This window comes from Polypterus senegalus, chromosome 18 (genome assembly GCF_016835505.1).
Source record: "Polypterus senegalus isolate Bchr_013 chromosome 18, ASM1683550v1, whole genome shotgun sequence".
Lineage (NCBI taxonomy): Eukaryota > Metazoa > Chordata > Cladistia > Polypteriformes > Polypteridae > Polypterus > Polypterus senegalus.
The window spans coordinates 73,596,364-73,613,451 of NC_053171.1; the positions used below are offsets into that span (position 1 = coordinate 73,596,364).

The following is a 17,088-nucleotide window of genomic DNA, read 5'->3' on the forward strand; positions in this document are numbered from 1 at the left end:
GCATCGTCTTTCGAGTGCCTCTGAGCGAGGCTCTCAGATTGACAGCACATGTCGCACAGCAAATGTGAGGCGCCCATTCCTTGTCCTGATCACCAGTTTTGCAGCCAAAATACAGATGATAAGCTTTCTTCACAAGACTCTGAGGCGCAAGTGTATATTCGCCACAGATACAGCAGAATGTATCGCGGCTGTTACGACATTGACGAGACATATCGCCCGACACCAAAATGCCTATAGCATCAAGTTTACTTACTGTTATATTGCTACAGATACTATACTTTACTATACTGATACTATACATACACACTGACTATCTATATAAACTAGATGAGCAGGATCGGTGTATGCAAGCCACCTTTATAGCAGGCTGAGATAGTGTCAATCTCGTTCAGACCTGCCCAGGATGTCAACTTCCACAGAACAGCTTCCAACCTGGCCTGATTCCATGTCTGGACATGCCCAGTCTGCACAAACTGTTGTTGAAGTCACTTATGGGAGCGAAAATGTTTGGATACTAATATAAGAAAAAATCATGACAAAACTGAAACAGTACGTGATGGGTAAATTTTGATGTGATACTCGTGATTAGCACCCAAAAATCTATAAGAAACACCCAACAGTGTTTAAGAAGTAAAAACTTTGTTGTGCAGTGTTATCGATATGAAAATTAACAAGTCATCAACAATTAAGAACCTGTCATAGTTAGTTATTATAATTGACACTAAGTCTGAGAATTCCACAGAAATACGCATTATATTTAGGAGGTCTATACATGGATAATACTAGGGACTGAGAAACTCCTTGAATAACAATGGCAAGATACTCAAAAGATGCAAATGTACCAAAGCTCGCATCTTTACACTTTAGCTGACTTGAATAAATATTTGCTAAACCGCTGCCTCTCTTACCTTGGTAAACCACATGAGTAAAGTTGTAATTCGGAGGTGCAGATTCCATTAATACAGCTACACCATCAGAGCTAGGCCACATTTCACTTAATGTAATAAAATTGACTTTCCTATTACTTATAGCATCATATGGAAAACGTCTTGTTGGTTAACACTCTAACATTTAATAAGGCCAAATTTAAGGTCTCAGAAGAGCACAACTGAATTGTCAGAGCATTACGGCTATTCAAAATGATAATTAAATTATTTGTATTAATGCTGCTTTGTTTGGATTTTTTATTTAATCAATGGTCTGTTTTTATAGTTTTAATAAAGTGCACATCTAGAGTTGAAATGGTAATTAAATTATTCGCATTTATCCCGCACTATCTGGATTTTTTTTTACATAAACTGAGATTGCTTATTAAAGTATTGATGCAGTCCACATTTGAGGAAGACAGATAGCAAGGGTCAGAACCAGGAGAACAACTCTCTGTAGCCTAATCCAAGAATCTTGAGACAAAATCGAAGTCAGAAGGAGTGCAGAGGGTTCAAAGACCAGAGAAACAAAGAAAATAGGTTTGGAATCCATGTAGTTGGATGGGGAAGCAGAACCCTGGATGACCTTTATTCCATCATATTGTCATCGACAGGCCATATCTCTAAGGACATTCCCACTCTGGGACGGTCCTAGCAATGGGAATCAACAATAGTGCTGTCAGAATGGAGGTGATATAACAACCCAAATCAGAGATCAAATGAACTTAATGGAGACTTTACAGAAGTTTTTTTCTGAATTTGTGGGACATGGCCAAACCAGGACAAAATCCCACACCCCCACCTTTCTGATGACCGCTCTCCATTCAAAGCAGCAGCATCACAGGTGAATTGTAGCAAATACTGGGCTACCTTCCCAGACTCCACTCTGATGATCATGCTCAATTCCCCAAGGAGGAAAGCATCAAACGCTCTGATGCTCTGGTGATCAGACTCGATTCACCCACTCAGTCAATAAAGCTAAATTTACTAAGGGACATCCACCCATGGTTCATGGACTGGATGGTTGGGAAAGACTGCCTTAGGGTATAAAATCCCCCAACAAAACCAAACAATATTCATAACAGGAATCCCAGACAGCAGGCTGCCACCAGTGGGTCACGAGTTGCTATATACTGGTAGTGGACTGCAATCGTGCTCATTATTGATTATTATTTTGTTAATTGATTTCTGAAGTATGTTTATTTGGTTTTAATGTATTATGTGCCTTGAGACCTGTGCATGGAGCCTCAGGGGGTGGAGCCTCCAGACATTACAGCTGAAGGACCATCCTTGGCCTTTATAATTGATTGCTCGGAGTTAGTGTCCCTCATGAACAGTCCTGCTTTGGCTTTCTTGTGATTTTATAGATTTTTTAAGTGTTTCCTTTTTGGATTATCTAGTTACTGAAGTCTGACTTGTTTTTAAGGATAGAGATTTCTGGATTGCGGACTGGTATTGTTTGCTCAGGCTGGCCCTTTTGGCACAACCATTTTTCTATTCATTTTTTTGCTTCAGACTTGTTTCATTTTGTTAAAAAAACAGGGGTTTGATGTTCCCCTCCTTCCTTTATTTTTGTGCATTTTTACCACTCATAGTCTGTATTTGTGTATGACAGAATTGACTTTGACTTTCACAAAGACTTTGACTCAGTCATCCCACATCAAAGGTTTATTCTAAAACGAGAAGCTGCAGCTGCACGCCTCAGATGTAGCCTGCAAAACTGGAGCTCAAGGTGGGTAAACACCATGAGACAGAGTACTGAGAAGAGGAGAATGGAGTAAGGCCATCAGTGGGTCCCACAAGAGTCTGATCTTGGACCACAATTACTTTTTCTGACTTATATTAATGACACTGATTTCGGTATAGATAGTGAATTGTGAAATTCGCAGATGATACCAAAATTAGAGGAATGGCGGCAAAAACAAATCAGAAAGATCTGGACAAACTTCAAAACTGAGCAAACACTTCGAAAATTCAGTTAAATTGAGAAAAGCACAAAGTGCAACATGTGGGAAACAGGAACATCCTTATATATAATTTGATACTATCCGTATGTATGGTGTTCGCGTCAATACCCCGTATGTATGTTGTTAGCGTCAATACCCCGTATGTATGATGTTCACGTCAATACCTCGACTCAATACAAGTACAACCATGCAATGGGACTCTGCCTCTGTAGTTAGAACATAACGTGTCACACGCGGACGCAGTATTGCATGATTGGCCAAGAATGTTCAAATGCTTCAGTGACGCAGCTGGACAGCCGAGTATAGTAAGTCGGTGTTGGTTCAAGCAGATAACAGTAAGTTCAGATGGTTTTTGGAACGTTGGTTTGGTGGGGCGTACTTTCCAGGACTAACATCGTTGACTGACTTAAGCCCTTCGACAGCTCCGGAACCGTAAGTAATTTAGAACGTATCGCCATTTGCTTGGTACATTGAAATCTATCTTTGGGCAGTTCGGGTTTGGCATCCGTCCTTCTGACATCTATTAGCAAACTGAGTAATGACGGCTGGGTATTAACAACGATCATTGTTTAAATTTAAGCCGATCTCAGATCTAAAATGACCACGCCAACATAATTATTACTCCAGCTCTGATTAGAGTCGTAAAATACGGTTTGTTTTGAAAATCAGCCGAAGAGCTGAGTTTACATCTAGCAGCACCGTTTAAACAGGAAGCTCTTCATTACATCGACTGAAAAGGTCTATTTGAAGCACAAATCAGTGCCATGATAACAAAATCATTTCAAGGACTTAAAAAAAACAAATAATTCTTTGCAGAGAAAGTATGGATTTCACCAACGTACAGGGTGGTCCAGTTCTAATTATGCAGATCCGGATTGTCTGGATGACTTTGATTTATGTGGGGACGATTCCAGTTCGGCGCGAACACCATTCTTCATGTCATCAGTTCGCACACTTCTCGATGGTCCGGGATTTTTCAGGTGCGTTTCTATGTAATAAACTTAATAAGTTATAGCGTAATGAAAATTGCATAATTAGATCTGGACCACCCTGCAGAATTTGTAGCTTGATTCGATCGGGCTCCTAGTCGCTAGTCAGTTATAAATACAACATAGGAGACAATGAAGCCACCTCTGGAAAGTACGTAGTGGTTAATGATGGCATGTTTTCATGAGCTAAGCAATGAGCAGAAGTGTTTGGAAGGGCAAATAAAATGCTTCTCCCCAATTATTCCATCACCTTTTTCATTTGTGAATGTTGCATCTCAGTAGCTGTCAAACATTGGTCACCTTTCAGTCACCACCACACCTCACCGATTCCAACATGTAAATACTCCTTCGTGTGTTCTTTACAGAGTACTTGTAGAGGAGAGCAACCAAACACATCCCAGGACTTGTCATATTGTGACAGACTCATAAAATTTAAATATCAAGCACAGGAGACTGCATGAGGACCTCATCCAGGTCTTCAAAATCCTCAAAGGCATTGATTAAGAAGATCCAGCAGAATTCTTATAACTTAATGTTGAATCACAAACTCAAGGACACCAGTGGAAATGAAGGGGAAGGGTATTTAGGACCAAAGACGTGAAAGCATTTTTGCACATGAATTGTGGGAATCTGGAACTAAGACATATAGTTGGTGTAGAATCCTTGACAACCTTTAAGAAGTATCTGGTGAAATGTGGAGATAACTAACCTATTAGCTAAACAAACGAGTGACAAATGGACAGACTGGTCTTCTTTCATTTGCCATATTTCTTATATTCGTATGTAGGCCGAAGCTTGCTTTTGGGTTTGGGAGAACGTTGAATTTATTTTCTGGGCCTCAGAAGAGTCTGAGACCCGATTTTGAAGATAAGATTTCATTTTGAGTTTTCCACCAGGTCGGAACCATTAACAGTTTTTTGTACTTTCGGTATTGACCCTTTCTAATAATTCTTTTCATCTCCTGGTCCATAATCATTATTGTTCGTGAGATATGCCATTTCCACCCCGTGGCACAACAAACTCTGGTTATAAATAATTGACCAATCAATGAGCAGGGGATTAAAGGGGAAGCCAATAACTGGTTTTCCGAGAACAGCAACAACAAACATTAAATCAAGAATTGAGCACCCATCTAATAGCCTTTCCCCTTCATAATTACTTATCAAACAGCTGTTATTTGATTTGATTTTGATATATACATCATTAATCCGAGAGGGGGAGTGAAGTCTTTTCAAGTGCAGGCTCAGTCATTGCATAGCACTCCTGGAGATATTTTCAGGTTAAGGGCCTTCTGGCAGTAATTTAGGAGAACATGTCCATCGACTTAGACAACAAACAAACAAACTTGAAGTGCCGCCAACTTATATAGGTAGGCCATAATGACGTAGGCCATGTGAGTGACAACCATTCCCAGCAACCATAAACAATATGGCTGCAGCCATCCAAATGTTCCCAAAATGGCAGTTGAAAACAGAAAATGGCATTGCAATGATATTAACAATAAAATACTGTACATTCACCTTAAAAGTCTAAACCAGGGTAGGAAGAATGAATCCCAACTTTGTTTATAAATTTAATGATATGACTCACCATTTTAAACCATTTTCTAATTTCTGCATTTTTAGCACTTCCTCTGGATGTTCTTCATCTTCTTCTCTCTCAGTGTGATTAAAGATAAGGAAAAAAAATTTAATTCCCCAAATGTGAGAATGAAACGGCGGCCATCAAGCATGGTCACAGCAAAGGAGAGCCCAAATGTTTTTTAAACCCAAAGTTCCCTGCTACAAAAAGCCAAAAATTGGATCAGGAGATGGACGAAGCCAAAAAGACACAAGCAAAAGTCAAAAAATGGCAGAGAAAAATACCAAAGTCATGGCCAGAAAGCAGGAGATTCTCAACGAAAGCAAATGGCACCAAAAGTGTCTCTCCTGCCAAGAATGAACTAGAAAGCTGGTGGGATTGTGTGATACCAGAAGATAAACATTGTTAAAAAACCAAGCTGAATTTCCAACCTGTCATATTGTTTGCTAAAGCCGATGTCAAGGTAAGTGACGTGACCATGTCAATTTAAACAATCGAAAAATCACTTCCTATGTTAAATTTAGCGACTGCTTCCCAACCATACACCGCAGTCCTGCTCACCCCATTTTCCGACAGTTAATAACATGCTGTGCATTGGAGCTGGTGCTGCTTGAATGGTTAACAGGCACGGCAAGGTCTCGGCTTACAGACCTTTTTTTAATTTTCTATTCGGTCATATGTAAAACAAGAGACATCAGATGAAAGAGCTTCTCTTCTGTTTGTGAGGTTAAAAAACACCTGCACTCCTTATTTCTCATCGTTATATGTATTGTGCTGTGCATTCATCAGTTGTCAGCTATCAGGCACACACAGCCTGTTTGATTTTCTCAAAGCAAGTCATTGAATAGTTGGACTTAGTCATTAAGTATGTCCTAATACACGAATATTTTCACAGGAGGGTACTGCCAAACGCCTCCAACTTGCTAAGATTGTATAAATGACAGCTACAACTGAAAAATCACTGGAAAAGTCACATAATGTGATATGACGTGAAGCCCAAACAGAAACCAAACTTCACTGTCAATTGTCAAAGCTCAAGATCAGTGCAGCAAAAGTCAAACAAAAACACACACTCACTGACAAGTCGCAAGTGTTATCCAAAATCTCAGATGCCTGGGAAGCGCATTTGTGCCAACCTTTATACCATCATACAAGTAAGTCACAGGTCATGACCTCCAAGACCACGCCCACTAGCAGGGGGCCACTGCATCATGTCAAAAAAAAAGAAACAAAATAACGGCACCCATGAAAAACTAAATCAAGTTAGAAAAAAAAAAAAAACGAAATAATTGAATGAGCTTAAAGTAGCTCAAAAGAGAGAAGCAAATATTAGATGCAACATCTTTGGGTTTCAAAATCTGAGAAATAATATATAACTTTTTGTACAACTCCAAGAAGGCACATGAAAAATGATAGAAAAATACCAATCATAGCAGTTTCAAGGATGACAAGGACATCCTGCCAGGCTTTAGAGCCAAATCGGAAGATGTATGTGACAAGCCAAAACAAAACAAATAAAACGTTTGATAACAAAATGAAACCAAGCCTAAAATAAAAACCAGAAATCAAAGTCATAAGAACAAAGGGTCAAGTCTGAAAGTAACACACGAGACGCATTAGAGGGTTTTGGTATCCACATATCAGATCCTGAAATGAGCTCCTTTTATCCCATCATTTCAATAATCACTGTTAATGTGAAAAGTGAACCTAACAACAGGAATCAACATGGTGGCGTTTCAGGATCCAAAATGGAGTACAAGACATTACAAATAAGCAAATTTTGCCACAGGAAATGCCCGGTTTTGTCCCATTACAGTGATGGTGTCACAGGAGGTGATGTTATGGTTACAGAGATGTCTGTGAAAAACAAAATGAAGTTGAGGAAAGATGGAAATATACCCTAACTAGTTTAAATACACTTTAAATTCCAAAGACTAGTATCACCAATGGTTTCAAGATGTATGGAAACCCTTTCTAGGAATGAAAATGATCAGAAAAAACAGAACAAAAAGGATAAGATCCGGATTTTCGTGTAAACTTGTGTAGAATTGCAGAGTCTTTCCTTGACCTTTATGCATATTAATGTTTTTCTACGTGCAGAATTAATTTTTGATCTTAATTTCTCCATAGAACTCTGCTAGGAAAGGCTCTCATTTTCTTGGTTGTGCACTACACTTAGCATCATGGCTATCATGGACGATTAGGCACCAAAGGGGTGACCACTTAGCGGTCATCACACGCCTCCCTGTAGGTTCCGAGATAAGGATACTAACAGTGTTGGTGTGCCCTTCTCTTCTTGTCGAGTTTTTTTCTTGGTTTTGTTTTTTTCACGACCTTTTTATTTTTGGATGCATGTTTTGAACTTAACGTCCAATCGGTTACAGATTTTTGCCTTACATCTCAGCTTCTGATCCCTTGTTGATCTCTTATATTCTCAGACCAAGACTAAGCTCATGCCTACCGATTCTCGATGCTATCTGTTGAGTCGGAGTGCACATCAGGTTCTGGAACCCACCGCCTCGAGGATGTCACCCTACCAATCAGAGACAATGACAAGTGAATGGAGGGGACTGAGTTAGCAGAAATGTGGGATTTCAAGTCCTAATGCTGCATTATTTGAACACTTACAAAGGGAAGAACAACAGTATCGGTGCAAATATCACCCCAAAGTGTGAGATCACAACTCAAGAGTGAGGTGCACTTCTGCCCTGAAAGTAAGCAAACCTGAGGGAGGTCCAAATGCTCCCACCAGTGTCGTATGTTTCAGATTTCCTTCAGCAGATTGCAACAAGTCTGACTTTGTTACAGAATGATAGAACAAATGAAAGGCAGTCACTTACCATGCTGACCGTGTTGAAGCAAGGGTACAAGATCAAGCAAGGTCACCAACGTCACATAGAGCCCCTGATAGTCCAAAGAAGGGTACTCTGACAACTGAGCATCACGACTTTGCTGCCCGCGGTCAGATGGGGCATCACGCAGCACGCTGTAAAGGAGGGAGCGAGTAACTGTAGGGTTGATGGAACTGACTTGTGGTCTTAGAGATGGTGTGAGTGGGAATGGCACAGGAAAAAGACACATGGTCATGGGCACTGCCAAATTGGAAGCATCCTGGTTGTCCTTCTTGCCTGTGCGGGATAGAATGCTGTTCCGGGGACAAAGAAAAAAAGAGACAACAAAGACACAAAGAAACAGCACATTACATTGAAATGACACTACAGACAACGTAATAAAAACCCAGATAAAGGCCACATAGGATGCAGTGTCCGGAGGAGCAAAGGGAAAGAGGAATTCAAGTTGGACTCTTTTTTTTCTTTTTATTTTTTCTTTTTTTTTTTTCTTTTCAATCTCTTGAATCCAAAGGAAAGCAAAAGTGCAACGATCACTGCATCTCATGTGTTATCTGGTGGTAAGGAGCAAAAAGAGAAAAAAAATACATGTTTCAGCACCAGGTCTATACTTCGTGCACAAGAGAGCCGCGGCCCCAAAGTGTCGGCGGCTGGCGTCGCTGCTTGAGCCAATTGACAGTTTTGGCCCTGGCGGGCACTTTTTCACACTGGCCATAAAGAGAGAGAAGTATAGAGCTGGCCCTCACTGAAACATGTGTCAGCAGGAAATAAACATGTGTGTCCGACGCCTCAAGCCCAGCGACAGCACATGTTTATTAGACTAAAATAATGTCTGTATGTATAATTATGATACTGCATTAGTATCATCTGGGGGGGAATGAAGTCCAACAGGCACATGGATTTAGTTCTTAAAAGGGTTCTAGGCTACATTAGGGGGGAAAAAACTAGAAAAAAGAAGAAGAAGTTGCTCAAAGTTGATGACTGGCAGCATTATGTCAGTGAACTCATGGTGATGGAAGTTTATGTGTGCTGTCCCTGGCCTCTTCAGGGTCCCATATTTCATTTTTTTTTTTATTTTTTAGGCTCGCTATGCTACCATCCCCAAGTGACAACACACTGGGTTGCAAGGCCCATGAAAGGTCGTTTTGCTGATAAGCATGAGAGAGAAAAAACAAAAAAACCAATGAGACTCCCGGGTTTTGCCCTGGCACTTATCTTCTTATCCCCCCTGCCCCAAAGCTTTGACCCTCCCAACCCACCCATTTCATCACCTTCCAAACTGGAGAACATTCTGAGGAAAAAACAAAAATAAGAATGCAATGGCTCTGAAATCAATGAAATGTACACAGATTCTCATCTCACTGCTTAAGCCCCCAACTTTCAAGCTTCCACCAGCCACACCTCTAGGACATCCCTGGTGGATGACTTACGGAAGGCCACATGCACACTCTGACAGCTGGAAAGTGCCCTCCCCCCCATCACCGTCCCCCTCAACCCCCACACCCCACAGGATACAAATGTAACATCTGGGCAAAAGAGCTCTCTAATGGAGGACCCCGAGCGTACACTCAAGACATGCAAGGAATCAGTCCCCAGCACCACACGCGAGAAGTCACTTGAGTGGTGGGAAGCACAACTGGGGGTCAGCCCCATATATTGTTGTTTGGGATGGCCTCATTTTTGCTTTGTGAAAGCATTTCAGTGACTTCTCAGTTCACAAATCAGTAGACATTTAATATCAGATACAAACAAACAAGTTGTCGTCATATTTACGAATCTTTCTTTTCACATTTCTGGATCCAATTTTTTTTTTTTCTGAAGCTGACTGGATTGATGAAGTACCAGAGATGTTTTACAGCCAGATGCCCTTCCTAATGCTGACACTCTCTATTTAGCCGGGCATGAGACTGGTACCAAGTTGGGGAGTTTTGTCTGTTTGGTGGCAAAAGAAGTGTGTCAGGATTGCCCAGGATTTGTATGAGGCATGTTCTTTACAATGATCAAAAGCAACAAAACATGCTTTCATTTATTCGATTACAGATAGCCTAGAATAAAGAATTTTTTAAAAAACATGATGCGAATTTTAGCTGAGTTTCTGGCAAATTATGTATCATTTATTGGGTTTCATCATGATTCTATATATAAGGTTTGCTTTCGTAACAAAGTTTCAAACATTTTCTGTTTTTCTGGGATGGCTTCCTCTCTGGTGTTGCCATTTTGATGGATCCCGTTACTATGATGCGTCCTCTCGATACTGGGGGCGTGCTCACAGAGGTTATGACCCTGACTTTGTTAGGTTGAGGGTTAAAATGTTGGCTCTAGCTGCCCTATTTTATTGGGATATGACAGATAAACGGTTGACTCTCTATTCCAAACACTTTCTTCTTGATTACTTCCTGGTTAACAAATTCTTGCTCTTGTTTTTTTGACTCTGAATGTTTGATCCTGTTTAAAGATTTCTTCAATTCATGGTTTTTGACTTTTTCTTTTTTCTCTCTTGACTTTGATTCCTGTGTTTAGTTTTGGTTCTGGCTAAAAGATCGTTTTGACCTCCCGTTAACAAAATTGTCACAAATTTTGTCTCACATTCATCTCCTGGTCTTCTCTCATTTAAAATCCTATCTGAAGTCTTTGAGATGATTGTACCCTGGATGTCACCACGTCCACCTATACTAGGCTACTGGTACTGGAAATGTACCAAAATTTTGAAAATGGTACACTATCAGCATTGCGGTACCAGAACTAAACGCCAGCTTTCCTCTCAATCCCCCCGACCCACCCATTTTTCCCACAACACTCGAGATTTCACTTGTGGAAAAACATCCATTTAATAGACTTCATAAAACGGAACTATAAGGTTCGACATGATTGGGACATCACGTGGGACAACCCCCACCCCTTGTTGCTTCAATGCAATCAAGACTTCACGGTCATCAGGAGGGAAGCGGTGGTGCGTAGTGCAGAACAATGGAACGGTGTACCAGGGACGTAAGCAAATGTGCTGTGCACTGCTTTACGAGCTCGTTTCCTACTAAGGTTTTTCCTATCTCTTTTTGGTGTTTTCCATCTCTCCCATTTGTTTCCTTCCCTCTGGATGTTTATAACATTAGAATTGAGTGCACAACAACACATAATAGACTAATCAGTCCACAAAACCTAACAGTTATTTCTTTGGATTGTCAAAAATGTTTAGTTAATTTCAATAAAACTATAAACTAGTAAGTGTGGACTGGTCGTTCATACAACAGACAACACGGCAGGGACAATGAAAATTAACTCTGTGTGGAAGCAGATTTTTGCACATTTATTTTGACTTGATATACTTCATTGATATCTAAGCAGATTAGCGGAATATGTCTTTTTGCATGACCTTTGGAGGTCAGAGCGCAGGGTAAGCCATTGTACAGTGCCCAGGAGCATCTTTACATTTTTATTTGGCACAAATGAACACAAAGTCCAATGTAGCAGCAGTCGCTCCTATCAATCCACCACCTGTTATGGTTCAGTCAGGGTCCGTCCCCTGACTGGCATTCAAATTTATGTTGTTTTTTTTTTTTGTATGTATTAATTATCTTATTGATCGTGTTTAAGCTTCTATGCCTTTGTGATGTTCCATGTCTTTTGTGGATGGTCCCACCCAGAGAAGTGGTGCCACCTGCCCATCAACACCAGGAACTACCCATTATCTATAAATGTGGAGGGTCTCCCACAGTCCCTGGCGGTTCACTGTGAGCATGCTCTGAAGTTGGTGAGTTTGTGTGTCTTTCTGGATTTTCTCGACTTTCTGCTCTGTTTTTTTGGGACTTGTTTGCTTTGGATTGCCTCTGTGTTGCCTTTTGTGCTTCACACAACTTTCTGTTATGCCTCCACTGAGTTTCTACAAATAAACATTTTAATTTTAGAAAGATTCCACATAGCCTTTATGTATCCAGCCATGGTTTTTTATTGGATTTCCCCCTTGAGTGGGCATTTCTGGGACTTGCGTGCTTTGGGACTCTTAATCTGTTTTCTTCAGTCTCTGCAATGGCAGGCTATCATGTACAGTATCTCATTGACACTTTGACTCTACTGCAAATGGAGGATTGCATGCACTTGAGCATACAGTTCATGTCGTGCTGGCTCACTGCACAATTCTGTGTCTACCTCACAGGTGTCCTCCAAGTTAACGCAAGACAGGGACACTCTTGAACGTCCTGAAGAAAAAAAAATCCCCCAGGGGTCTCTGTTTTTGAATTTTAACGAGAGGCTGCCATAGGCTGACATCCTCTGTATTCAGTACATACTAGATGAGCAAAATAAACTCGTGGAGACTCAGAGAAGAGTCCATCAGCACCAGCCAGTGCTACAGTTCCTGTGCCCAACACGCTCTGGGTCCATCTCCCTCATCCCACAACTGCCTAAATTACTTGTGGTCCTTCCCTTGTCTCACATACACTCCACCACACACTCAATCATCTCCCCTTGCCCACCTCTCTTCTTATGACCTTAAGTTTCAGAAACTACTTACCTTAGCAGCGTCTGAGAAAAGTATTTCAGGGTGTTTGCTATGTCGGTTCCAGATGGCACTGGGTAAATATTATGCAGCACACGGTTGTGATACTCTTGCAAGTATCGTATCTTAGAAGCAACTAAACAAATAAAGAGCAGAGTAATGAGCGTATAAATAGAGGAAAGAGGCAGAAGTCAAGCACCAATGCGCACACATAAACTCAAGCGCTGACGTTTTCAACATCCAGCCACTCATTTTCATGCCTGCTCAGTTCGTCACCAGGTCACAGGGGGTGGCAGCCTAACCCTTTAGGACTGAGCGCAAGGCTGGGCTGCCATGTAACCTGGCACTTAACTGCCCAATCGCAGCATCTATTTATTCAGCAAGCAAACAGACACCCTAAAACCCTACCCCCCATTACCCCACCCCAGCTCCAAGGTTGGCCAATTTGGTAATTAATTTACATGAGGGGGTGGGACTAGGCAGTCATGTTATGGGAGATTCACTAGAGATTACAATACATTTCTTCAAATAAGTATGGCACCTTCAGACCCCTTCACTTTTCACACATTTTGTTATGTATCCCTCATTTCAATTTAAGTTTTGGTAAAATTATTAAAGATAAAAAACTGAAATATCCTATTGACCCAAGAATTTCAGACCCTTTACATTGGCTTGGACACATCCCATTCTATTGATCATCACTGAGATGTTTAAACTTAATGTCTGGAATCCACTTGTGGTCAATCCAGTCCATTCCTAGTGTGTAGAAGGTCCCACAGGTGGAAAAAAGGAATTACCTACAGAGCTGAGAGACTGGATGCTTTGCAGCACAGATCAGGAGAAGGCTACAAGCAAATGTCTGCACCATCAAAGCTCCCTAAGAACACAATACCCTCCATGATTAGGAAAGACCCACAATTATCTATAGAGAGTCCCAGCAGGTAAGCAAAAACCAAGCCCTTCAGTGGAGGGAATGGCTTAGAGAGCTTTGGGACAGGATTGTGTTGAGGTACAGATCTGGGGAAGGGTACAGCATTGAAGGTTCCCAAGAGCTCAGTGGCCTCCATCATTCTTAAAAGGAAGAAATCTGGAATTACCAAAACTCTTCCAATAGATGGCTGCCTAGCCATCATGGGAGACGTGCCTGGGTAAGAGAGGAGACCAAGAACTTGAGGGTCACTCTGTCTGAGCTCCAAAGAACCTGTGTGAAGAGGGGAGAAACTTCCAGAAGGGTAAGCACTGCTGCAATACTCCAGCAATATGGGATTTAAGACAGAGTGACCAGACTACACATGAAAGTCTGCATGGAGTTTGCAACAAGGCACCTAAAGGACTCTCAGAATATGAGAAACAAGATTCTCTGGTCTGATAAAACCAAAATTAGTATCATGTCTGGTGGAAACTGTGAATTTCCCCTTGGGATTAATAAAGTATCTCTCTATCTATCTATCACTGTTTATCACCTGCGCAATACTATGGTGGTGGCAACATGAGGGACTGGGAAACTAGTCAGGGTTGAAGAAAAGCTGAATGGAGCGAAGTCCAGAGATATCTTTAATGAAATTCTGTTCAGAGCAAGGGAGGCAACTGCCTCACAGTTAGGAGACCCAGGTTCGCTTCCCAGGTCCTCCCTGCGTGGATTTTGTATGTTCTCTCTGTGTCTGCGTGGGTTTCCTCCGGGTGCTCCGGTTTCCTCCCACAGTCCAAAGACATGCAGGTTAGGTGCACTGGCGAACCTAAATTGTCCCTAGTGTGTGCTTGGTGTGTGTGTCCTGTGGTGTGCTGGCGCCCTGCCCAGGGTTTGTTTCCTGCCTTGTGCCCTGTGTTGGCTGGGATTGGCTCCAGCAGAACCCCCGTAACCCTGTAGTTAGGATATAGCGGGTTGGATAATGGATGGATGGATGTTCAGAGCACTCTGGACCTCAGACTGGGCCGAAGACTCACAAAGCAAGGACAACACAGGAGTGGCTTAGGAATAACTCTGGGAATGTCCTTGAGTGGCACAGTCAGATCCCAGACTTGAACCCAACTGAACATCTCTGGAGAAACCTGATAATAACAGTACACTGATGGTCTGAGAGGAACTGTAGAGAAGAGAGGGCAGGAATTCTCTAAATCATGTCAAACCCAAGAAGACTCCAGTACTCCAGTAAATGCTCCGAATACTTGTGTCAACAGGATGTTTTAGTTTTTTATTTTTATTATATTTGCAAACACATGTCCATAATCCTGATTTTGCTTTGTTATTCTAGGGTACTGAGTGTTGCTTGATTAGGGAAAAATTAATTGAAAAAATTTTAGCCCAAGGCTGCAAGGTAACAGAATGCGATTAAAACGAAGGGTCTAACAACTCTCTGAAGGTGCTGTATCGTGAATTTATGATGAAAACCCAAGCTTAAATGCCTGAGGGAAATTGCCTTCCTTAGCATCACAAAGACTGGGGTGAAAAATTTGTTCCTAAAAGCAGAAAACAGTTCTACAGGCAAGCCATCCAAACCTGGAGGCCTTCACCTAAAACAGAGACATGAAGCGTAAGGCTGCGTCAGCGTGCATCTGCACAGGACAAAAAGTTCAAGGTTATCTCCGTGCTGAAAAGAAGAGAAGGTGATGGACCCAACGATTCAGTGCTTTTATCCATCGACAGGTGCATTGCCGAGGTGTTGCGTTTCTTACTGTCACTCCATTTTATTGCTCAAAATTTCTTAATTGTTTTTCCTGACATCATGTTATGCAACAGCTAAACCCAAGAAACACAATTACAAACATCATGGTAAAATACAACACATTTTCTTCACATGGGAAATCACCCTTTCCTTAAAAATAAGCAACCAAATGCCTAAGTGTATGTAATAGTTTCATGTTTTAATTTAAATGTTGCATTTAGATAAGAAAGGAGGACTTACCGACTCTCCTGTGGCCTTTACCTTTTGTACTGTGTCACACGCATGCGCATACGAGACAGTTTAAGGGCTTTGGGGATGGCAACTCTCCCTCGATCCAGGTGTGGTACTGTGTGATAACAGTCTCTCGTTTCCTCCTTCCTTGACAGCTCTTCTCCCTTGACGTCACTTCTGGGGTCAGCCCACCTGGTTCTGCCTGCCTACATCAGAACCAGTACCACCACCATCTTTGTGAGTCGACGAAAGAGTCTAACATCTGAAAAGACTGTTCATGTGTTTCTTTTTGATTTATAGATCATCCAACTATATGGGGTTTGCCAAAAGATGCCCCAACACTCTGACCTTGTCTTGTTCTTACAGTGACATAGTTGGCAGGATTCTCAAGGGACTGCAACATGACTGAACAGTAGGATGTAAAGGCGATCATTTAGGCCATGGCTTCCAAGATCCAGGCTCTTAAAGTGTGGGTGGGAGAACAACAGACCCAGTTTGTTGCAGAGGAGGTGCGTAATCAAGCTTGTGTCACCCTCCAGCAGAAGCTGAAGATGGGTCCATCCCAGGTATCACTACCATTCTATCCAGATAACGACAATGAAGCATACTTTTTGGTGTTTGAACGAACTGCCTCCCGTCATCAATGGGTACACATACTGGCACCATTCTTTAGGGGACTGGCACAGTGGGCCTATTATAACGACAAGCAGGCGGCCAGGAGCTATAATCAACTAAAAGCCGAGGGGCTGCATCAACCCAGACTAGCATGCGAGGGCTTGTGACAAGTGGAAATTTGACCTACTCACAGGCATACAAGCTCTAGGGCAGAGTCAGCCGCTGTAATAAACTGTGCAAAAATGGTCTTTTCAGACATAAGTCTGTTTTGTTGACCCACAAAGATGATGGTTCTTCCTGTTATGATAGAATCGGCCCTGGAATTGACCTCAAGGAAGAAGAGCTGTGAATCTTCCTGTCGCCAGAAGGAGGAAAAGAGAGAGACAGTTTTCAAATAGCACCACCCCTTGGATTGGCAGAAAATTACCATCACCAAAGACCTTAAACTGTCTCCTTTGCACATGCGCATGACAAATCCCTCGATTATTTTAGGCCAGGATTATCTTCTCATACCTTCCAAATCATTTTTCACATTTCTTTTATTATAAAACGTCCAATGGTAGTAAAGTTTCTGCACTGCAGTTATCCCACCTCCGTATTCCTGTTTTGTACCCCCGTTTGTGCTTTTCCGTTTTTTAGACAGGCACTTTTATTGGCCATAATTTGTTGATTCCTACTGTGATTCCCACTTTTATCGATGACTGGATAGGAGTGGCTGGAACTGCAAGGTCACTGGTTGAGTGCATTATCACTATCTAAAGGTGTGATAAAACAA

The 17,088-nt window shown here is 41.7% G+C and overlaps 1 protein-coding gene across 5 annotated transcripts in view; it reads right to left on the reverse strand.

Moving 5' to 3' along the window:
- Positions 1–17,088, reverse strand: part of LOC120518298 (protein unc-79 homolog) — a 240,182-nt gene that overhangs the window by 217,475 nt on the left and 5,619 nt on the right. For 3 of the 5 annotated variants that reach the window (XM_039741014.1, XM_039741015.1, XM_039741012.1), the window contains exons 2-3: positions 12,820–12,940; positions 8,304–8,608 (exon numbers count right to left, since the gene is read on the reverse strand). In XM_039741014.1, coding sequence (XP_039596948.1) covers positions 8,304–8,608; positions 12,820–12,940 — 426 coding nt within the window. Of the gene's footprint in view, positions 1–8,303; positions 8,609–12,819; positions 12,941–17,088 lie in introns of those variants that run through there. The other 2 variants (XM_039741016.1, XM_039741017.1) reach the window with 2 other exon arrangements.